The sequence below is a fragment of the Zootoca vivipara genome, chromosome 16 (assembly GCF_963506605.1).
Source record: "Zootoca vivipara chromosome 16, rZooViv1.1, whole genome shotgun sequence".
NCBI classification, from domain to species: domain Eukaryota; kingdom Metazoa; phylum Chordata; class Lepidosauria; order Squamata; family Lacertidae; genus Zootoca; species Zootoca vivipara.
The window spans coordinates 2,954,888-2,980,119 of NC_083291.1; the positions used below are offsets into that span (position 1 = coordinate 2,954,888).

General features: G+C 42.6%; 1 protein-coding gene across 1 annotated transcript in view; it reads right to left on the minus strand.

Moving 5' to 3' along the window:
* Positions 1 to 14,275: 14,275 nt before the first annotated feature.
* SH3GL2 (SH3 domain containing GRB2 like 2, endophilin A1) overlaps positions 14,276 to 25,232 on the minus strand; it is an 88,724-nt gene continuing 77,767 nt past the window's right edge. Inside the window, exons 5-9 of the mRNA XM_035140911.2 lie at positions 23,973 to 24,106; positions 20,558 to 20,716; positions 19,816 to 19,919; positions 18,059 to 18,183; positions 14,276 to 15,650 (exon numbers count right to left, since the gene is read on the minus strand). Coding sequence (XP_034996802.2) covers positions 15,451 to 15,650; positions 18,059 to 18,183; positions 19,816 to 19,919; positions 20,558 to 20,716; positions 23,973 to 24,106 — 722 coding nt within the window. The 3' untranslated portion in view covers positions 14,276 to 15,450. The remainder of the gene's footprint in view (positions 15,651 to 18,058; positions 18,184 to 19,815; positions 19,920 to 20,557; positions 20,717 to 23,972; positions 24,107 to 25,232) is intronic.

Sequence of the window (25,232 nt, forward strand, 5' to 3'; positions counted from 1 at the left end):
AAAAGAAAATCATTGAAATGCACCTCATAAAACACTGTCCTAGCTCTTTTAATTTGGTGATTTCAAAGGAAGTGTAGAGGGTGCTATATCTACTAAAGGAATGTAAGATGAAGTGTGTGTGTGTGTGTGTGTGTGCATACCACCCCAGTCTCTGAGCATTGCAGGATTCCAGGGATTTCAGACACTTACCCAGGGTTCAGCGTCCTCAGAATGAAGGACAGCAACGTTTTAAGGATATATGTTTTTTTTACACATATATACAACCTGAACCTATGAGGGAGTGGCTTATAGCATCAACACTCCAATAAGCTCTTGCTTCTCCCATAGCCACACCCTTGGCTCCCAGCAGAGATCAGGCATGGCTCTGTCACTCAGCTGCCCAGCCTGCTCCGAGCTCCTGCACACAACTTTGCCTTTTGTCTTTCCAACAAACAGTAAGTTGAAGGAGGGGGACATGTCCATTTGTCCTCTGGCAAAGAGACACTTCCTTTGTTACCTTAAAAACCCATACTTAGGCCGTTACCAAAAAACATGCCTGGCTATTCCAGCATTTGAATCCTTGTTGGATTCAGGAATTAGAAGGATTCTCAACCCCTTAAGTGGTTTTTTTAATTGTTTTAATTTATATAAAATTTATTTGTTTTAATTGTTATATTGGTATGTATACATCGAACCCCAGAACCTTACTTTGTTTATGATAGTGAAGGTGCTACTGCTACTAATAAAATATGGTTTCACAATGGGCCCAAATCACTGTACAACACAATGCAAATCTCTTACAAACAATTTATCTCTCATGAGCCAAATCCCCTCCAGGGCTGCCAAGTTGAATAAAATACTGGGGGGACCCAGGCTCCTATGGTCCTCTCCCTGCTCTCACTACTTTCCCTCTTTCTCTTAAACCTCACATCATCATCTTCTTCTTCTTTGGTGATCACTCGTAGCCAAGTAAGATTGTCTTCCATGAATACGGTCTTAACAGTGGGTCCGTAAGTGACTGTGGAGGCCAATTCTAGATCCACACATCCTTCCACAGTGGAGACATAGGTTTCCAGACGGGAGTTGATCATGGTGAGGGTTTGCCAAGTGTGCCTTCCTCTTAGCACGTTTCTCCCTTTCGTCCTGGGTTCAAGTGTCTTCAAAGCCCATGACACCTTTGGTAAAGGCTGTTCTCCAACTGGAGCACTCACAGGCAAGTATTTCCCAGTTGTTGATGTTTATACATCTTTTTTTATTTTTAGATTTGCCTTGAGAGAGTCTTTAAATCTCCTTTGTTGACCACCAGCATCACGCTTTCCATTTTTAAGTTCAGAATAAAGTAGTTGCTTTGGAAGACGATAATCAGGCATCCGCACAACATGACCAGTCCAACAAAGTTGATGTTGAAGAATCATTGCTTCGACACTGGTGATCTTTGCTTCTTCCAGTACACTGAAGTCTTTCCAAGTGATATGTAAAATATTTTGGAGACACCATTGATGGAATCTTTTGAGGAGTTGGAGACGGCGTTTATAAGTGGTCCATGTTTCACAAGCGTACAGTAAAGTTGGTTGTAGCTCTTATGGTCCCCTCCCTTCTCTCACCACTTTCCCTCACTCTCTTCATCCTGACATACCATTCATCTCACTCTGGAGCTCCCACATCTCTAGCCTCTAAATGTGTTCTGCACATGGAATGGCTTTCCTCGTGAAGATCTAATATGCTGCTCCTGCCTCCTGGTTTCCAAAGAAAAGTGCTGTGGCCATTCTGGAGCTATCCAGAGCTAAACCCAGAAGGTTTTGAGATTGTGGTCACATTCGCACAATACACTTAAAGTGCTAAGCCACCACAAACAGCCATGGTTTTCCCTGAAGAATTATGGGAACTGTAGTTTGTTAAGGGTGCTGAAAATCATTAGGAGACCCCTATTCCCCTGCCAGAACTACAAGTTGCAGAGTTCCCTGTGGAGAGGGATTGGTTGTTAAACCATACTGTGAACTGTAGCTCTGTGAGGGGAATGGGGTCTCCTAATAACAACTCCCACCACCCTTAACAAAATACAATGATGCCTTGGGGGGAGGCGTGCCTGTTTAAAGTGGTATCATAGTGCTTTAAATGGGTGGTGTGAATGTGGCCTGTGACATATGAGCAATGCTAGTAAAGAATTAGCAGAGTTCTGAATGGAAAACGTTTGCCATTCGGCTATCACTAACAGGCTCTGCAGGGCTCTTGGGACATTCTTTCCCGTCAGCGAGCACCTTTGAGCTTGACTGAAGGAAGGCTCAATTCCTTCCTTGTGCTCTTCAAAATTACAAAAATGTTCCCCAGAGGGCATCTGAGATCATCGTGCTCCGGTTAATGAAAATCAAGCACATCAGGTTTCCGCCGAACAATTTGGGAGAGAGAGCTCATAGAAAAAGCAGGAACCTGTTTATTAGGGCAGCTTTTGTGTCGGGGTTTTGCAACGGTGTACTTGCGAGAAAGCAGCTTCCTTGCTGGAAGCAGATTGATGGAAATAAGGAAATATAATGCCATTGCTCTCAACTCATGGCACTTACCTGGGTGTAGGACATATTTCATACAGTGGGGCTTACTTATGAGTAAACATGTGTAGGATGGCACTGTTAGAACGCAAAGGCTCCGTTTGCACTAAACATTTAAATCCGTATCATACTGCTTTAAACTGTAATGGCTTTCCCCAAAGGACCCTGGGAGCTGTAGTTTGGGAAGGTGCTGAGAATTGTTAGGAAACTCCTATTCCACTCCCAGAGCTCCGATTCCCAGACTTTCCTGTGAAGAGGGATCAATTGCTAAACTGCTCTGGGAACTGTAGTTCTGCAAGGGGAACAGGAGAATTCTAGCAAGTCACAGCACCCTTAATGAACTACAGTTCCCAAAATTCTTCAGAGGAAGCCGCTGTATCACAGTGATTAACGATATGGAGTGAAGCAGCCTTAGGAGTCCTTTTCTGCAGTCCTTTTCTGAATGAACATTGTCACAAATGAGAAACTTGGCGAGAACTGCTAAAACTGCAAATCTGCAGAACACTGGCTCACTCACTCAAGAAAGGCTGGAAATCAACTTAAAACACACACACAACCTTCTAAATTGCTTTCAAAATGCTTACATTCGGCTTAAATCTTCACCTTCCTGTGACTCACTTAACCATGCACACAGAATAAAGACAGTCGCCTCTAAGAGCTAGCGCTAATGTTTGTTAATCTTGGAAGGCCCTCATATTAAAGGTATGTAAAATTGGGTTGACCTGAGATGAAAAGCAAGCTTTAAGTATGCCAAGTATTGTTAGATCACCTTATCTGCAGGTTTTTATAGGGATGGGGGGGGGGGGGGGAAACCACAAGTCTCCTTATGGCTAGGGGAAGCAGGTTTGTTTTTTAAAATAATAATAATAATAAATGATTAATTGTTTGAGCTTCATTGAACAGTTTCAGAAGACATTCCTTTAAAAAGAGAGAGAGAGAGATGAGCATCTGCACATCAATGATTGCAAGAAGGGGGAAAGAAGTCTAAACGTGAGCAGCATTCCTGTGTGTAATCGTAAAGCCACACTGAACATTATCAATTTTCTGGATTAACTACTATGCTAAAACTGCTATAAGACAAGAAAGAAGGCCTGATCCAAGCAGGTGCCTTTGCTGCAGGGTAATTTTGAACAAAGTTTTTATTGAACTGCAGCTCACTCAGTGGTAGAACACATCCTTTGAGAGCTGTAGTCTAGCTATACCTGGAAGGCTACAGCTTCTCCAGCCCTTCGCTACAGCCAACACTTCAAAGCTGCACTATTCTGCCGGCGATTCTTGACTTTCATCTATGTCCTGTGGTGCCAACCTGAAGGATTCCCAGCATTTGTAGATTGCAGGAGAAGCTACACCTGACGAAAACCCAGCTTTTACCCAACAGCTAAAGGTGCAAGAGGCTTGTCCTGTTCTGCATCTGGCTGCCCTAAGCAAGGGAAGGAAAAGACAGAAGACTTTCCTTATGCAAACTCACTTATCTGGAATTTCCCAGACATAGCCGGGAATCGAACGTCGGAAACAGTGTCCAGGTGGCAATCACAGAAATGTCCGGGATGACGAACCAAAAACTTCAAAAAAAAAGAAGAAGAGATTTTGCAAAAAAAAAAAAAGCGCAGCTCATCAACTTTGGGCAAAACTAAAAAAAAGTTCAACAACTTTGGCCCCCACCCAGAAAAAAAGCTGAACAACTTTGCCCCCCCCCCCCCCGGCTCAACTTTTCTGTCTGGATTTTCACTTTTTGAAACACAGCATCCAAGCCTAGGATCCATGCCTCTGCAAATATACCCCAACAACTTTGGAAATGTCTGCTTCATTCACAGCAGTATGAATGTGGGCCCCCTGCTATGGGTCTGTTAACACTTTAACATGTTGACATTTACTTGTATAGGGCATTTACATCCATAAACATCGAGTCCAAGGCAGTTTATGCACCGCAACTCTAATGAGCAACATCACATTGAGCATTGAGCATTTCCCAGTCACCCCTGTGACTTGGGTTCTTAATTTCCAGATGACAAAATGCAACAGACAGATTCAGTTAGCCCACATTTGGTATTGTACTGAAAACTGGAGCACAAATGTCAGCACAAACCTATTCTTTTTGTCAGCAATCTATTGGGTAAACTTGCCAAAATGAAATTGCATCCTCTTTGGAGGCTGTTAGCTATCTTAAAATGCCCGAGTGCCCTCTACTGGCTATTAACATTCACTCACCCTAACAACATTGTTTACATCAAAGAATCTGCAAAGGAACCACTACTATCAAACACTACTAGGTCACAGCTCTGCTTTACTTAAAAGTTTAATATCAGATTTAAATATTATAATGCACATATTATAATGCACAATGGATGTAGTTAAACACAGACACACACTAGTGCACCAGTCTTACAGATGTGAGAAGGTGAAAGCAAGCATCTATGCAGGATTTCAACTTTTATTTTTAAAACTTTGATGACTACAGTCATTTTTAAATGACAGCTAACAAGTGAAAACAGCATGGCAACCATTTTACGTTGACTTGGAAATAATGGCCTTGATTTCTTCAACACAGTTAACTCTGTGTTGTGTTCTGGCCGCTAATTAAAGAGCTTTCTGCGCCTTCACCAATTTCATGTAAGATTGTTATTTATTATGATCAGCATCACTATCTTGTACCAATATCTATGGCATCTTGTCATTAATCCCCATCCAAATTATAAATTAGGATCAGCGCTGACCAAACAACCCATGCTAATGTCCCACAAGAAGTAGCAGCCATTGCTTTCAAAGTGATCCTACTTTTCCTCCCAAGTGGGGGCATGATAAATAAATAAAAATGCCTGTCAGTCTGCTGGACTTTCTTGCCTTTGTTTCCATCCTTTTCTGTGGCACAATGCACTATTCCCTTACATTTCAAGGATATACACAATATTTCCCACAAGCTGCTGACAAAGGTCCGTATAGTTAAAGCTATGGTTTTCCCAGTAGTGATGTACGGAAGTGAGAGCTGGACCATTAAAAAGGCTGAATTGTGTGGTAAAGCATGTGCAGAATGTCAAACCACCATTGACAATATGAGGAGCAGCTAATAAAATTAATGAGCAAGAAATGTGTTCTAATGTTATTTATGTTTAGCTATGCTTAGCCATAAAGAAGGCTGGACCATAAAGAAGGCCGATCGCCGAAGAATTGATGCTTTTGAATTATGGTGCTGGAGGAGACTCTTGAGAGTCCCATGGACTGCAAGAAGATCAGACCTATCCATTCTTAAGGAAATCAGCCCTGAGGGCTCACTGGAAGGACAGATCCTGAAGCTGAGGCTCCAAGACTTTGGCCACCTCATAAGAAGAGAAGACTCCCTGGAAAAAACCCTGATGTTGGGAAAGATTGAGGGCACTAGGAGAAGCTACTGGAAGCTACTAACATGAGTTTGACCAAACTGCAGGAGGCAGTGGAAGACTGGCGTGCCTGGCGTGCTCTGGTCCATGGGGCCACGAAGAGTTGAACACGACTAAACAACAAGACCACCATAATTTCTCCCCTTTATTACACACACAGCCCAACAAAACAATGACAAAAACCTACCGACAGCATGCAAATCAATATGGCTAACCTGATCCAAAACACCCACCCACCCCACTCACACAACAAAAAATGAACAACCACACCTTAGGCCAACCCCAATCTCTCTCACCACCAAAAGAACACAAACGAATAAAGGAGAACCTGCACAAGCAACATTGACATCAAACCCTACATACAGGTGAAACTCGGAAAATTAGAATATCGTCGAAAAGTGCATTTATTTCAGTAACGCAACTTAAAAGGTGAAACCAATATATGAGATAGATGCATGATATGCAAAGCAAGATATGTCAACCCTTTATTTGTTGTAATTGAAATTATTTGTCATTAGGCGGGTCAATTATAAATGGAATGGAATTAATGAAATGTAATAGCGATGTTTATTTTTGTAAAATAAAAAAAATTCCTTCAGTAGCACCTTAAAGACCAACTAAGTTTTTATTTTGGTATGAGCTTTTGTGTGCATGCACACTTCTTCAAATAAGTTTATTTTTGTATTATTGTAACTATTTGTTTTATTACTGTGGAATTTCCAAACGAAAGCATTTGTAAAAATTAAAATTAAAAATAAGTTGCATTACTGAAATGAATGCATTTTTCGACGACATTCTAATTTCCCGAATTTCACCTGTATATTAAGCAAAATGGAAACATCAACACCCAATCCCACCCCCACCCACCCTCTCACCTCCTATCCACCCTGTTCCCCCTTTTTCTTCCCAATGTCTTAACATATGAAACTCATTTGCTAAAATGATACATGTAAAAATATGAGAGAGATGCATTGCACATACCTTTGTAAATCAAGAAAATCGTTAATAAAAACACTTCAAAAAACAACACCATTTAAGAAAGACTTGCTTTTTGTCCTCAAATATCACAACCAGGCCATGAACATAAATATTCAGGCAAGACCCCAAACATCTCCTTACCTTGCCATCCTTGAAAGAAGGCCTTCTCTTCTCTGTAGTGTGACTTGGTGGGCTTCAGAGCTTGGGAGAATGGGTGGCTGGCTGCTGCCAACCTCAGGTGGTGCCTATCTCTTTGATAATGATCCTGTATTCAGATAGGATGCAGGTGCTCAGCGGCCTCTCCCAAGGCTGGCTTCTCCATTCAATACTGCAGGGCAAAATTAAAATCTTGCCTGCTGCTTCCAGGTTTTCCAGATAGGTGTGTTCAGATTGATAGTTATCAGCACCACCTGAAGCCTGTTTTCAGATGGATAGCTGTCAAGCTCACCTGGACAACACACACCTTTCTGCCCTGCAGCTGAATTCTGACATTTGTTCTGTATATCAGTAGTATAGATAACCTTTCCAGCGCTCTTTAAAGCACTCTTTTACCATCTCAACAATTATAACTTATCCCAAGGAATCCTGGGAAATGTAGTTTGGCAAGGGTGCTGAGAATTGCAGCGCTCAGAGACGTCTCCTAATAAATCTCAGCGCCTTTAACAGCCATGACTGTTCAAAGTGGTATAGGAGTGCTTTAAATGACATGGACGGAGTGGGTGGGGTATATATATATATATATATATATATATATATATATATATATATATATATATATATATATAGGTAAGCTTCCTCCAAGATTTTAAATCTACACTCTGAACACAGTTAGTTTTGCTTGGCGCAGATGTCTGTGACACTCAAAAAAGCCTGCAAAGAGGTTTGATCAGGAAACTATACAATCTCATAAATTATCTCTGTGTATGGTTTTCGGAGAGGAAAAAAGGTGTTTTACCACTAGAGGGCAACCTATTTTCCTCCATAAAATAGGATTCCCCTGAGTCATGGGAATGTAGGCACTGGATGAATTTAAATCCATTTCCAGGTAAGGATGTGCACATGTGCAACCTCATCTGCAATCATTAGTTGTGCTTGGAAATGTTAAAGAACGCTCTCACTCTCTCCATGCAGGGGGATGAATCCTTTCTTGGGTTTTACCCCTGTCATCATAGAGCCCTTAGAGAAACAAAGCCCTTTGCTAATACAGCATAATATCTCACAGGCTTCCTGCACAGACCCAGCCCCCATTCACAAGTGGCCTGGTTTTCTTGAATGGGGATATTGCTGGACTCCAACTACAGCTGATCTTAAAAGGCAGTGTGCTTTCACCACTGCGAAATCGGAGAAAGAAAGGGGGGGGGGAAACCCCACTACCCAGATGTGTATACTGGTTTTTTAAAAAACCAAAAATGTTGGTTTTGTTTGCATATTATTGATAATTATTTTATACACACCGTTCAGAGCTTTTTATACATTCTTCTAAACAGATAAATTTTGCAACTTTTTTCATGTTGCTATTTCCACAGCTGCTAACAGATGCAAAGCTGACTTAGTAGATCAAACATTCAAAAAACATTTGCTTCACTATCATGAGTTACATAAAAACTGAATCCTTGGTTCACCATCCACAAACAGATGGTGATTATTATTATTATTATTATTATTATTATTATTATTATTATTATTATTAAAAATTGTTTTCATTAAGAATAGAAAGAAGGGGAGTTGTGGTGGGGAGGGGGTTGTATTTAATAAAAGAGGAGCATTTATGCTTACACATTAGCCCCATTCACATGTAACACACAGGATGCTTTCAGACATGGGGTTTATTGTATTTGTTTTCCTGGTTATAAGGCTAGTGGCTGGTGGCCTCATTCCTCATCGTCCTTTCACATTGCATTAGCTGCTGTATAATGGCGCTGTGGCTTTTTGACGGATAAACTACTGTGTTTCAGCCACACTGGTAGCTGTGATGTGACACTACAGTAGTAAAGGGACGTGGGTGGCGCTATGGTCTAAACCACAGAAGCTCTTGGGCTTGCCGGTCAAAAGGTCGGCGGTTTGAATCCCTGCGATTGAGTGAGCTCCCATTGCTCTATCCCAGCTCCTGCCAACCTAACAGCTCGAAAGCACACTGGTGCAAGTAGATAAATAGGTACGACTGCAGCGGGAAGGTAAACGGTGTTTCCATGTGCTCTGGCTTCCATCACGGTGTCCCGCTGAGCCAGAAGCGGTTTAGTCTTGCTGGCCACATGACCCGGAAAGCTGTCTGTGGACAAACGCCGGCTCCCTTGGCCTGAAAGCAAGATGAGTGCTGCAACCCCATAGTCGCCTTTGACTGGACTTAACTGTCCAGGGGTCCTTTACCTTTTTCTTGTCTTGTCTTTTCTTTTTTTACTACAGTGGACATATTTGGATGTGGCATCATGCTTCTGTTTCCCCATAGTTCCCTCATGAAAATGGCATGAAAGAACTGTATGTCTGCACCATCACATGGTTGTGTGAACCAGACGACTGCATGCAAGTCCTTTGCTAAAAATGCAATGAACTTTGAAGAAAATTCAGCAAATTTCTCACTGGCTGCATCTAGGCTGTTCCATGACATATGTAACTCCATCCCTTGCTGGTTGCTAAAGACCTTTTTATTCTGCAAGACTTTCGTTATATGAAGCAGGTAATGTTCTTATGTGTGTATTTAATTGCTGATCCTGCCTCATGGGTTCATTGCTTGGTATTTATTGCTTTTATGCCATTATAGTTTTCAAACGATAGCTGCCCCAGGCAGCTCCTTTGCACCAAAAGAGTGGAATGGAAATGTTTTAATGAATAAATAAGTAACAGCAACAAAAAGAAACCACAAGCAGTGTGCATACACCAGAAAGACAGAATAGAAAGCTCTCCATATACATAAATAAAATAAAATAAAATAATAAAAATAAAAGCATCATCTTGTAACTGATCCTTCAGCTCCCACTGACTTTTTGGAATTGTGGCCAGAATGAAATTTTAGTTCTTGAAGCTTCAGGTTATAAGCATCCTTTTTTTCCCTTCAAAAGCCTCTCCCTTATTTTAATTTCCTCCATGGAACAAACATGCTTCCCACAGCAACACAAAACCCAGGAAGCTAAAAAATGAACCTGGGCAAACCATAATTTTTTAAGCGCATGGCAGAGCCAAAGGAAACCCAGGCAGCAAACCAACAAGCCACCTAAATGCTGCTTTATTATTAATGCGTGGAGGTTTTGAGACATTTCTGCAAATGCCAGACAATAACACTGAAATAATCTCCCGGACTTTCCCTTGCATAGGCACATGCATTGCCAGACTCCTGTCAGTCAGACTCTGGACCGGAGCGCAGCTGGCTTGCTCACCTCCGCAAACAAGGAACAGCTGGGTGCGCAAAGGAAGGATCTTACAAGCCACAGGCATTCACAAACTCGATAGGCAGAAGGATAAGTCCCTCGTAGTTTGCATCGTACAGCTAGCTTGCCATGCTGTTTGCCATAGGCAGCGATCATCCAGCTCTGTGCTGTTCACTTTGGCTGGCAGCGGCAATGTTTTGCAGGGAGACACTGGGGATTGAAGCTGGGGCATGCAAGGAAGATTCTCTGTCACTGAGCTCCCGCCTTCCCCAAATCCTACAATCCATTCATTGCCACCATAACAAAGCTGCAGAGGTTCTCTTATTTAAAGACACACCACCGCAGGGGCTGCCTCCTTTGGTTTATCTTCCTAAACATCTCTTTCAGCTTCCAAATGGATAAGATTGGACTGGTCCACCCATGAGGCAAAGAGAGAGGACTGCCTCAGGGGGTAGCATCTACAGCATAGCCAGCCTCCGAGGAATGAGTCGCCCAGTGCTGCTGCTGCAGTGGCAATGACAACTGTGGCACACTCTTCGGAGGCTGGACCTGCTTCCTTCTTGGCAGCCCATCCCACAATGCTGCCTCATAGGAGCCTCTTGGTGAATAGGAGTCATTGTGGGTCTCCTTCCACCCTTGTTGCTGATGTAGATCTTCACTCACTCCTTTTCCCTAGGGTTGCCAGACTCAATAGAGGACAGGACTTCTGTGCCTTTAATTGCCCTGCTCTTTTTTGAGTCTGGAAACCTTAAAGAGAAACCAGCAGACCCTTTGTTTAATTTCCAAGCAAAGGGTCTGCTGGTTTCTCTTTAAGGTTTCCAGACTCAAAAGAGAGCAGGGCAATTAAAGGCACAGAAGTCCTGTCCTCTATTGAGTCTGGCAACCCTACTTTTCCCCTGGCGGGAGGCGGGCACCATTTTGTGTCAAAATGTACAGTTGAGCTGGCCCTGGAATACCATACTGGGTGGAGGCAAAGGATGAGCTTCTTTCCCATGCACAGGTGACACTCCTGGGGTTGGAAGAAATAGTCAATATTATTCACTTTGGCAAAAAAAAAAAAACCCACATCATTCATTCCTCCTCAGTGCCTCCCTCTACAGGTTAGGTAAAGCTAAAGGGACCCCTGACCATTAGGTCCAGTCGTGACCGACTCTGGGGTTGCGCGCTCATCTCGCATTATTGGCCGAGGGGAGCCGGTGTACAGCTTCCAGGTCATGTGGCCAGCATTACAAAGCATTACATGGAAACGCCGTTTACCTTCCCGCTGTAGCGGTTCCTATTTATCTACTTGCATTTTGACATGCTTTCGAACTGCTAGGTTGGCAGGAGCTGGGACCAAGCAACGGGAGCTCACCCCATCACAGGGATTCGAACCGCTGACCTTCTGATCAGCAAGCCCTAGGCTCAGTGGTTTAACCACAGCGCCACCTGGGTCCCCCCCTCTACAGGTTACCAGAGTGCTATATGAAGCTACAGCAACCTATGGCCCTAGCCATTCTGTCTGAATATATAATTTAAGTATTGAGTTTATGGAGAAATTCTCTCCCTGCAAGTGAAGTTGAAAAGGAATAATCATACCAAAAAATCTCCCCCCCTCAACCCAGCAGATTTGCAACAAAAATTATGCAATGTAAAATATCAAGGTGATCTTGATTTGCACCGATTCAAAATGTATTTAGTTGGACCATTTTGTCAAAGATGCCACAGTGAACCCAGATGTGACACACCTCTTGAAATACTGTATTCTATCATCAGAGGAGACTCAGGTGTAGAATCAGAAGGAAAACGAAATCAGTGCTCAAATGACAAGGGGCCCCCATCCTGTGGACTGCCGGGGGGGAAGTAATACAGCTACGAGCAGCTATTCCTCCCCCTTTAAAAATGTAAGATTGTTAAAGTGCTTTGTTTTATACCAATATAAATTACACAGAGAACTTTTAGAAATTAGAAATGCAACAAAACACACTTGGAAGGCTCTGCATTAATCAGCAGGCCACATCAGGCTTATAAGGATTTTAAAGGGTCACATATGAATGAAATAATAATAATAATAATAATAATAATAATAATAATAATAATAATAATATACCCCGCCCATCTGGCTGGGTTTCCCCAGCCACTCTGGGTGGCTTCCAGCAAAATATAAAAATACAATAATGTGAGGAGTAACAAGTAACCGAAGGGGTTAACTGTGTACTGTGTAGCACCTGACCACTGAGGAAGATATCATGTTACAGAATGTGCTAGAAGTGTTTCTGTGCACCCATACAGGTTATGGGTCACAGGTCATGGATCCACCTGTCACAGGTTCTGGGAGATAAGAGGTCCTGAACCTAATCAATCACCAAAGCAATAAAAGGTGATTGCAGCTGTAAAAGCCTTGGAGAAAGCCGGTGCATAGAGCTAGCTGGGAGAAACCTGTTGTTTTGCAGTCGGCAATTAGCAGGTGTGCTCGCTAGCAGAAAGACCCTGGACTAGAGGCTGGGATCCGCAGTCTACCCGGAGGAGCAACGTCAGCTATTCTGAGTGAGTACAGTGCTGGACACGGAGCCCGGGGGTAGACAAGATGGCGGAGCAGCTACAGGAGTCATTTGTCGTGCCGTTCCAGAGGTTGAATGGCGACAACTATGCAGAGTGGAGAGAAAGGGCCAGAATGTGGTTGCTGGGAAAGGATTTATGGACTTGTGTGTTAAATCCTCCAACCCCTGTCGCTGATAATTCAGCAGCTGAAGCACAGAGGTTTGCAGCAGAAACCAGGAAAGACAATAAGGCTCTATGTGCCATTGTCATGAGCTGTGATGCTACGCAACTGCCCTATGTGCAAAATGCTGAAAATGCTAAGCAAGCATGGGACAGTTTGGAAAGGGTCCATCAGAGAAAAACAGCTGGAGCTAAGCTGCATGCTATGAGGCATCGCTTTGAGTTGAGACTGAGACCAGGGCAACCCATTAAGGAGCACATTGAAAAACATCAAATATTGAAAAACTTCCCAATACAGGGTGCCTTCATGTGTCTTCTGAAAGTCAGATAGTTGTTTATTTGCTTGACATCAGATGGGAGGGCGTTCCACAGGGCGGGCGCCACCACTGAGTAGGCCCTCTGCCTGGTTCCCTATAACTTCGCTTCTCACGGTGAGGGAACCTGTATGAAGCTGTCTTCAATTGTGTTAAACCATTTGTTACATTTCCCAGGATTGTCTATAGCTGACAGCAATTCGTTCAGATCTTTTCCCAGTCCAACTACCTGAGATCCTTTGCAGTACCTTATTTGCACAAAGCGTGTGCTCTACCAAGGTGCTACACAACCCCTTTTCTACCGTAAACCCTTTCATAGCTTGCTCCAAGATTCTCCATACAGAATGCAAAGTCAGCCCCGAATAGCATCACTTAGATTACCAAGTCACTTTGAGCAGATGTACCTCTTGGCTAGAAAACAGCATTAAATTGTTTGCAATCTGTTTCCAGTCGACATATCAGTATTAGGATTCTCCACCACCACCACCCCCCCCCCCGTTTACCTTGATTGAGAACATTCATAAATCAAACTACTACTGACTGGTATATAGCAGCTAAGCACCAGTACTGGATTTTAAGAAATGTTCTGGAAGGCTGCATAAAAACTTAGAGAAGTCGCACAACGAGAGAGGCAGCAAATCAATGATATGTGAGGGAAAGTACACACACTCATTCACTAGTCAATCCGCATTTTTATTTGAAATAACAATGCTCTCCATGGTATAAGTTTATACATTAAAAGCAAGAGGAATGCCGTCGTTTCACATGGTCCAATCCTGAAGCGGCACATCCAAAGCAGTGCAGGAGGAGTTTGTACATATAGAAATATATATGTACGTAGATAGATAAATAGAACTCTGGGCAACTCAAATTAAAACAAACTCTTACAGCAGTTACCAAAAAATAGGAACAGTGAATCAGCTAGAGACATCACTATGCACACACAAAATGTAGGACGCGCAACAGTATATATATATATATATATATATATATATATATATATATATATATATATGACTCTGGAGAGGAAAAATCAACTTGAATGTTTTTGCATATAAGCCACACGTCGCTTTAATTGCTCAGCACAAAGATTCTTCTGTTTTTTGTTTTAGTCCTCACTGAGGGCAGAATATACACAAATGATGTTCGAAGAACACAAGGTAGATGAAAATAAAAATTACATAACGTGAGTTGCTCTTCGTTATTATTTTTTAGTGAAGATGTAGAATAATACTGGGGTTGGTTTTGTTTTGTTTTGTGCCTAGACTTTACACAAAGTGAAAACAGTTGTGTTTATTTTCTTTCTGTAGGTTTTTTCTTCTAGCATCATCTATTTGCTGCTGGCATTAGGTTGTTGTTGTTGTTGTTGTTGTTGTTGTTGTTGTTGTGTCCAACGTTTCTGAGTAAAGCCACATTGGCTTGTGGCACTTAGCTTTCCTGGCCTGGCCTTTGGATGTTTTCACAAGGTAACCTGGATTCTGCACAGGCCTCTATTTAACTATTGCTTATATAAAAGCTGGTTCTACGCCAACAGCAGGTATAGAATAGTGGCGATTCATCTGCGGAGAAACTGAAATATACGCTATGCTGTTTCTCCAAGGACAGGACTCTCCGTCTTTCCCTCCCCCCCTTTTTTTCTTTTTAAGAGAACGAGAACATGAGAAGCTGGTCAGCAATATTAGGACTGCATAAACCGCAACGTTCAGGAAGGGAAAGATGGAACAATCAGGGGCGCTACCCAGCTCCCCGTTTTCAATGGGAGGACTAAAATGGCAGTAGACTGGCGACAGGCTTTTCTTCCCTGCTAACTCAACTGCGTTCCCCGTTCCCAACACTATGACCGACTCAAATCACCTACTGCCACTTTCTTCCCCCATCATTCTGCAAACATTGCTCCGTGGGAAGCTTGCGTGTGTGAAGGTGAAAATCCCTTGTGCCTGGGCACACAGCCTGGAGAAGATACCACGCACCACCACAATGTAGCATGACAACACGAAAACCAAGGATTGTCTGTGGGGGCCCGATGACTGGTTTTTTGTTTTTGTTTTTTAAGAAAAGAACACCACTGCAGCTTGTATTTATGATGTGGAGTAAGCAGCCATATTATTTATTAATTGCTTTGTTTTTAAAAGCAGTGGTGTCTTGTTTTATTTATTTCTCGAGGGAGGGGGGGATATTAAGACACGGTGACTCGGCCCTCCTAATGTGGCAAAGCAACAAGAATATCCACGTAATTAATAGGGAAAAAGCCCGACTGGCCATGAAGCATCCCTTCATACCAGTTTTCGTCAATCTGGTTAGTGAGGGTAATGATATCGCCCTCTTTAAAGCCCAGCTCCCCTTCGTTTTCTGGATCGAAGTCGTACAGAGCTCGACAGCACGGCTGGTCCATGGGAACACCTGCAGAGGAAGCGGAGGGAAGAGAGGGGAACAGGGGAAAAAAATCAATACTGGCATAAGTCAGGGGTAGGCAACATGGTGCCCTCCAACCCCCAGCCAGCATGGCGGGGGGGGGGCATTGTAGGCAGCAACAACTGGAGGGAAGCAGGTACCCTATACATGGAATGAATGAATGAATGAATGAATGAATGAATGAATGAATGAATGAATGAATAAATAAATCTGGTCCGGTATATATATTTTTTTAAAAAAAAGCTGGACCAGGTGGGTCCTGGCTGAGGAGAGTACAGTGGTACCTCGGTTTATGAACACAATTGGTTACGGAAGTCTGTTCAAAAACTGAAGCGTTCATAAACTGAAGCGAACTTTCCCATTAAAAGTAATGGAAAATGGATTAATCCATTCCAGGCGGATCCGCAGAGTACACAACCTGAAGCGTACTTAACCCGAAGCATAAACTGAAGCAAACTTTCCCATTGAAAGTAATGGAAAGTGAATTAATCCGTTCCAGATGGGTCCACGGCGTTTGTAAACCGAAAATTCGTAAACCGAGGTGTTCATAAACCGAGGTTCCACTGTAGTCTTACTGGTATTAGCTGATAAATGTCTGGTTATAGCACAGGTTTGGGGCATGGGAAGACATGTTAACCTTCATATCCCTGTGCTGCAATTCCAATTTGGCTGCTATTTACACACACACACACAAACACAATTTGCACAACTTATTTTTTAATTCTCCAGTATGGACCTTGCGCAACTTTCAACTCACTAAGCTGAATGCAGCCCATGAATGATGCCTGGAAGTCCACGGAGGGTTCAAGAAGCCTCAGTTAAAAGGACAGGCATCCACAATGCCATCGGAGACTTCTGCTCACCTTCAAAACCCTCATTGATGGAATACATGGCAAGGGCATTGTGGCTGCTGGCAACACACTTGACTCCCCTACATTCAGTGGGGTGGACACATGCAGGTTCTCTAAGCACGACCAGGAAACCTTTAAGGAGCATGGTGGGCATCTTGAGGGAAACTGGCCTGGGGTCTAGATCATGTCCTCAGACCAAGAATTGCATACTTCAGCCTAGACATATTCAATGGTTTGCACCCAGTACTAGGACCACATTTTATACTGAAAGAGCTGGGGTGGAGTCAGGAGGTCTTTGGTCAACACAGATTATGAACAGGTAGGTAGCCGTGTTGGTCTGGCATAGTTGAAATAAAATAAAAAATAAAATAACTTTCTTCCAGTAGCACCTTAGAGACCAACTAAGTTTGTCATTGGTATGAGCTTTCGTGTGCCTGCTGGGTCCCTCTTTCGGAAGCCACCACCTTTCTCTGTCTTTGCTGCCAGTTGGGTTGGTAAATCTCTGAATGGCATTGGATTGGCAACACATGAAGGAATACTTCAGGCATTGCAACCTCACAACCTGTCATCTCCTAAATGATATTGAGCATCAGAACAACTTGGCCACAATAAGGAAATTTTGCCCATGGTATGATTATTTTCCACCTTCCCATTTCGACTCTCTGGCACCCTATTTGCATAACCTAGCAATTCAAAAATATAGACACACTTTTACTCTCGCAAGATTGAATGCATTGCCCTCGGCTGGACTTAAGGGACAATTCCAACAGATTCCACATGAAAAACGCTTATGTCCCTGTGGAGATGGCAGTCCTGAATTGGTGGCACACGCCCTTCTGGCTTGCACTCTTTATAAAGACTTGAGGAATGGGATTATCACCCCTCTTTTCTTGTCCATTCCGGGTCACCCAACCACTGCCACAGTCTCCTTTCTCCTGGCAGATCAAGATGAGCAGGTGACAGCAAAGGTTGCAAGGTTTTTAGCTGGGGCAATTAGAATAAGATCCACTATTTGACTATTGATTCAAAACCCCAAAATGTATTTTATAAAATTGACTTTTTGATTTTTATTCTTTGTATATTGTATTGTTGTTTTATTGCTATGGCCGATGGCTGACGCAAATAAAGATTCATTCATTCATTCATTCATTCATTTGTACTGTGGGAATAAAAGGAGATAATGTCATGTGCACCAGCTTTGTCTTTTTGAAGGAACAGTAGGGAAAATATAAATGTATGAGAGATCAACCAATGAATTACGCTGGCTGGTGCCCCTGCTTTTCAATGCTCCTTGTCTCGTATCCAAGGGGGAAAGTCTGTGCATGTCTTCCATGGTGAATTATGTGAGGTGTTCCCACATCTGATATTGCCCATGCATCTTTCTACAGAAGTCATCCTTTGGGCATTCCTAGCCAGAAATGGAAAGTGCTATTGCAGGACTCGCTCATGCCGACGTTTGTCCTTGTTTAGTATAATTTTCAGAGCAACTCTCAGAGAGACTTTACTATCATGTGTTCTCCACCCCTCCTTTCCACCTTCTCTTACCTGAGGGCTTAGGCGTGCTGGCATTAGAGAGCCCTCCATTGTGCTGATTATTTTCAGTTAAGTCCAAACTCATGCGGGGCTTTGGCTGATACTCTCTTCTGGGCTGAACTGAGGCATCTTTTATCCTGCCAGAAGATAAGCAAATCCTGAGCAAGCAATTCCTCAGCAAATCTTAAGCAACAAAACTAATGAAAGACAAAAAGTTTTCCTTTCATTCTGAAGAAACTGGAGCCTCTTTGATATTTTGCTTTGCTTTGTTTTGTTTTGGTATATCTATAACCAGGGCTTTTTTTTTTCAGCCAGAGCTCACAGGAGGTCAGCTCCAGCACCTCTCGGGTGATATCCCTCCTTTCACTCCCTTTAAGGAGTCTCAAAGAGGCTAACAATCTCCTTTCCCTTCCTCCCCCACAACAAACACTCTGATGTGAGTGATGCTGAGAGACATCAGAGAAGTGTGACTAGCCCAAGGTCACCCAGCAGCTGCATGTGGAGGAGCGGAGACGCGAACCCGGTTCCCCAGATTACGAGTCTACCGCTCTTAACCATTACGCCACACTGGCTCCAGTGTGCAACAATGGATTTAGTCAGCAGTGTTCATGGTACAGTATCTGGAAGTCTTTCATGCAATCCTTAAGAAATTACAGAAAATTCTATGGTGATTCTTTTTAAGAACTGTTTGTTAAAGTACTAGAGAAAGGAAAAGGAGGGTTTTAGAAAGTGTCTCATTTCATATGCATCTCTTACTCTGTGATGTGAGTGATGCTGTGATGTGAGTGATGCTGAGAGACTTCAGAGAAGTGTGACTAGCCCAAGGTCACCCAGCAGATACAGGTGGAGGAGCGGGGACACGAACCTGGTTCACCAGATTATGAGTCCACCGCTCTTAACCACTACACCACGCTGGTGTAGTGATGGTGAGCTCTGGTACCTCTTTTCTAGAAAACTAGCACTGATTCTAACCCTTCATCATAGTAGATCCTTTTGCACTTTTTCCTGGAAGGTCTGATTGCAGAAGACCTCAGGAAAGCCGTGTTTCTGCAAAGCTGTCATGTTCTGCAGTTTGAGGTCACATTTGTAGTGGAACTGAAGCTATGCAGGTTCCCTGGCTCACTGAATATATTGAACTCTCTGTTGATAGAATGCAACAGACTGGACTTGTCCAAGGTGCTTAAAGTCAACAGCAGAAAGACTACTGTATACTGTATATAGTTGAGTAAAAGTGTGGCATACTGTATTAGGTAGCTCCAAAATCTCCCTGTCAACAACCTACAGAATTTAAAACAAGCAAAGAAGCCAGCTCCAAGTTTTGCAACACCTGAAATAGGTACACATGACTTCAGAATGAAAAAAGGGAACTACGGTAACCCCACCACCAGTCTTTAGAAGTAACATTTCAATCCATCTGTATCTGTTCTTTTACTGGCATGGGAGCAACTGTGTGAATACTAGTAAGGCTAGGGGGGTGGGGTGGTAGGGACCTCATCACAATGAGGATGTTTTTTTCAGTTGAGCGCCTGCTGCAAAATATAACATGCTCCAGCCCTAAGTTACACCTACGTATCTTACTTCCTGGTGGCTGCAACCAATGGGATTTAAGTTATGTGTTAAAAGACTGAACAGATCAACAATACAATTCCATACCTGTTTTTTTCTGGTTCAGCACTACTGACAAGTTTGCACAGACAATATACACAAATTGAAACATATATTAAGCCTCAGATCCCCCCCTTTTAAGAACATCAGAAATATTTAGCTACCTCTCTTCCAACTTGGAACTAACTTGCTGGAGGATCTGTGTGGCTTGCCTGTGGTACTCCAGCTGGGCTTGTACAAGGGCAGAGAGCTGGCTCACTTGCTCGATCTGAAAAGGGAGATATTGAAAATGTGTGTTCATTATTGCCGTGCCACCTATTCAAAGAGCTTTCATAAAGGCACTAACACTCCAACATGCAAGAAGCAGTGAATAAAATACTATCTGTATTGGACTGGACAGCCAAAGTGAACATAAATGTATGTAGACTTGTGTTAGGAGCTCACTTCAGCAGGAAATGGGCAGAGCCATTGGTATACCAGTGGCAGGCTGGTCTATCAGTACTGGGCATTTTCTGAGAAAGAATCATTCGATTCCAGCTGGGTTCTGGAATGAGGGCTAGATAGACGTTGGTGCTTCTTATGTTAAGTGTCCATACACAGACTAGCTTGCACACAAATAAAACATTATTATTGTGCATACTTGCTCTGTTGTTTTAAGAAATACGATGATGCATATTCATGGAAGAGAGTCCAGGGAACATGAACACAAAACTAGTTCTTTTGTTTTGTTTTTGCTACTCATTTAAAAGACAGGAGTGCCTGGCATGCTATGGTCCATGGGGTCATGAAGAGTCGGACACAGCTAAACGACTAAACAACAACAACAACTCATTTAAAAAGTCATTAAACTGCAAAAAACCATGTCAATACCACAACACATTCCAAGGAGATAAGAGATTTGCTCACATCCATTTCTAGCAGATTAAACATGCTCAACTCAGCAACTTCCTTTGACTCATCAAACTTCTCCAGAGCTTGACGGAGTTCTTCATCTGGGATCTTGCCTTGCCTTTTCTTCTTGTAATCGAAATCCAGGCGTCTGCCCTCCAATTTTTTAAGGTGATGCTGAAGAGGGGGGAAGGGTGGAGAGAGTTTCTGCAAGTCCTCGCCTCTGCCTTACAAACACAGTGGACTAAATAAAGACTATACATTCAAACTTATATGGAATGAGTTGACTAAGTATCCACAGATTCTGCTGTAGAATCAAGACCGTATGCTGCTCGTATTGCAGATAAAGGGCAGAAGTCATAGTTGGTAGCTGTTTAGATGTGAAACTAGCCTATCAGAGTGAGTGAAGGCCGAAATACATAGAATAAGAGAACCAGACAGTCATATTTTTAATATAACATTCTTTGCCTAAATATGCAACTTAATTGTTTGTTTATTTTTTTTAAAAAAAACCCAAGCAATCTTAGGTTGCATCCTAATTTTTGTCTCACTGTATGAAATATAGTTACAGGTAGGTAGCCGAGTTGGTCTGCCGTAGTTGAAACAAAATTTTAAAAATCCTTCCATTAACACCTTACAGACCAACTAAGTTTGCTGTTGGTATGAGCTTTCATGTGCATGCACACTTCTTCAGATACACTGACTTCTGTTTCAGTGTATCTGAAGAAGTGTGCATGCACACGAAAGCTCATACCAAGAACAAACTTAGTTGGTCTCTAAGGTGCTACTGGAAGGAATTTTTTTTATTTTGTATGAAATATACTCAGAGAAAGGCCATCATTTCATCCAGTTTATTTCAGAGTAGTCAGATAAAAACAGTCAGGGTGTAGCCTGGCTTGTAGCCCCTCCCAGACCCAGGCTATATATCCTGTAACCACACCCTAGGTCACACCTGATAGGTCAGTTCAAACTTCCCTTCTGGAGCCGGATTGGACGGCTCCACTGTCAATCAGATGCTGCCTTCTAGAATCTTCCCTACCTAACACTCTAGAATCCCGACTCCAGACATAACACTGTAGTTGATAGGAAAACTTCACAGTGAATTCAAGATCAGATGGGCATCTTAATTACATCCTTATTTATTCAAGGACCACACGCTGCTTCCTTGAATTTTGATGACTACCAACTACATCAGAAACTATGCTTATCACAAGAGCCTTTCCAGACTCTAGAGATCATCAGGAAAAGTGGTACTCCGAGATCGCCCTTGTTTTATTGTGTTGATTGTACAGCATTTCAGTGGCTACCCCCCTACCACAATTAAAACAATAAGTAGGAGTTTATACTGACAGGAAATTCCATCAAATGTGCAGTCCTTGAAGAAAGCAGTGCAGCACATTACTTCACTGCGGAGGGAGCTGAGAGGGCATCCAATGTAGCAAAAAGTTAAAGTTGATTAGTGATGTTCTTGTTGTGCTGGCGAAACATTGTTGGACAAGGGAAAACACAAGTACTTTACCAAGCATTGCTGTGAAACAAATTGCACAATAAACATTGGCTGTTGCACAACAAACTTCCACTAGCGCAACTGCTCCATTTACTGTAATTTCTTTGCTGCACAACCTTTAAACCCTACCATCTGCTAGCAAAAGTGGTGGATACGGGCCACAATTATGGAGGCAATCCTGCCAAGCTACTTCACTGCCCAGTTCCAGGGAGCTTATTAGCCTTTTTACTTAAAAAAAAAATGACAGCAAGTTAAGAGATGGTAACATGACTGGAGTCTTCTGCTGCTGTTGCTTTTCTATTGCTCATTGGGTTTGTTTGTTTTTAATCTGTGCATGGGGGTGTTTTGGTTTTTTTAGAAGGCTGTAATATAAACAGCCTAAGGTGTACTTAAAAGGTAAAGGGACCCCTGACTATTAGGTCCAGTCGTGACCAACTCTGGGGTTGCGGCACTCATCTCACGTTATTGGCTGAGGGAGCCAGCCTACAGCTTCCAGGTCATGTGGCCAGCATGACAAAGCCGCTTCTGGGGAACCAGAGCAGCACATGGAAACACCGTTTATCTTCCCGTCGGAGTGGTACCTATTTATCTACTTGCACTTTGACGTGCTTTCGAACTGCTAGGTTGGCAGGAGCTGGGACTGAACAACAGGAGCTCACCCCGTCGCAGGGATTTGAACCGCCGACCTTCTGATCGGCAAGCCCTAGGCTCTGTGGTTTAACCCACAGCGCCACCTACAGCCCACTAAATTGAAGGACAATTTAGGAATATCTAAAATAAAAATAATCCTTTTACAAATAAAACATTTTCAAGTGTTCTCCAGTAAGCCATTAGAGCTGCAGCTCTGGGTGAACTTGCAGATGCCTGTATCCAAACACCAGTGTCTGAACAGAACTACAATTCTCAGGCTGCTAGGGAAGAGGCTATCGTGTAGATGAGAACCCCAACACCAGCCACCATGGAATGTTCTCTTAGTTTTGAAATTGGAGTAGGAACATGCCGCTGGGAGTGATTTCTATTCTTGGAATCCTTGTTTCCATTTTTAATTACATTCTCCCTGAGCTGCACTGCATAAAGGGTTGAATCCAGACCAAGGCTTCAATGCTATGCACTTACCTGCGAGTCATCCCACTGAAGATTCACTTCTGAATAAACATACATAGGATTGCAGAGATAAAATAGGCTGTACAGTGTTACATATTGGTATGTCCACCATTTAACTACTCCTTCTTCTAAGATAGAGATAGGTGATGAAGAAGAAGAGTTTGGATTTGATATCCCGCTTCATCACTACCCGAAGGAGTCTCAAAGCGGCTAACAATCTCCTTTCCCCTCCTCCCCCACAACAAACACTCTGTGAGGTGAGTGAGGCTGAGAGACTTCAGAGAAGTGTGACTAGCCCAAGGTCACCCAGCAGCTGCATGTGGAGGAGCGGAGACTCGAACCCAGTTCCCCAGATTAGGATTCTACCGCTCTTAACCACTATACCACACTGATGATGATAGATGATAGATAGATGATAGATAGATAGATAGATAGATAGATAGATAGATAGATGATAGATAGATAGATAGATAGATAGATAGATAGATGATAGATAGATAGATAGATAGATAGATAGATATAGATATAAAATATTGTGGGTGTATGAGTGTATATACGCACACACACACGCGCACACACACACACACACACACACACACACACGATTAAATTACAGATATGGAGCAGGGCAGAGATAAGGTGGATACGGTGCAAGCACACCAACAGATCCAATCAGGTGCTCCCCGCCAGGGCTTGTGCACCGCACTGACCTCACCCTTTGGCTTCTCTATCCTGGCATTATGTGGAAGAGAAAGGAGGAGCCATAGAGCAATGGTTCTGCTGTGTATCTTGCAACAGCCAGTTAATTTCTCAGCAAATTACCTGTATTTCCCTCAGATCTTTGTCATGAAGGTTTTGAAGGGGATCAATAAAATTCTGTTTCACATCCATGTCCAAAGAATCTTTCACCTCAGAAAGTTCCCTCATTGCTTCCCCAACGTCACCGAGAGCTGGGCCTGAAGAAATGGAAGAAGAGACTACTTTATCTTGACAAAGAAACAAAGACTGTGCTTCCACATCAACATACAGCAGGACAAGTAGTTAGAAGTTCATTACAGAAATAAAATTCTAAGCACGGTTCCTAAGCTCCATAATTTCTCAGGAATCAAAAACACAGGAGGTGAAAACCAGTGTTAGTCATACACAAAACAGACCCACGGAAAGCGCTGGATTTAATCAACTAATTTCAATCGTTCTAATGTACAACTAATGTTGAATATCACTAAAGGCATTTTAGGCAACAGAACATCTAAATCATGGCACGTAAACATGCAACTCCCTCCCAAATGACCTTTGGTTGCCTGCTATATTGGCCTCATTCAGACCCAGCCTGGGGAATACCAGCCATTAATTTGTTTATTTGTAAAAACCATTAGTTTTCCACACTTCTTTCTGAAATCAGGCTCTAGTGCAGCTAAGAAGATTAGAAACAAAAGCTTATAAGCATGGCAGGATGTGAGAAAGCCTATCATCTATCTATCTATATCTATCTATATCTATCTATATCTATCTATCTATCTATCTATCTATCTATCTATCTATCTATCTATCTATCTATATCTATCTTCTCAAACATGTCTTGGCTACTCTTCGGAAGAATTTACAGAACATTTCTGAATATAAGAGAACATCTTCTTTTACTGCATATAAGAGAACATATTCTTCTGCTCCGGAGAGTCAAAAATTGGCAAACGACCTGAATCAGTTTTATAGCAAAGTCAAGCATTATCAACTAGAGCAATTCACTCGGTGCCAGAGGCACCAACAACCACCTCAACCTGTTCTGAAGACAGTACAGGGACAGAAGGCAAAAGCTCCAGGCTCCTCTTTGCTTGAAATAGTGTTCGGCACACTCCAATCCTCACACAGATATTTAACAGATATTTTGTATAAAGTACGTTTACACTGTAAAATCAGCCATGTAAAATCAGTATGTAAGTACTTTTAAATCTTGTTGTGAGCCACTTTGTGGGGAACCTCTCTCAAAAAGCAGGACATAAATTTGTTTAAATAAATAAAATATGGCATAATCAGGTTTTGCCATTTTTGTGTCACCTCGGGAGGCCTAATCCTGGGAAGGTC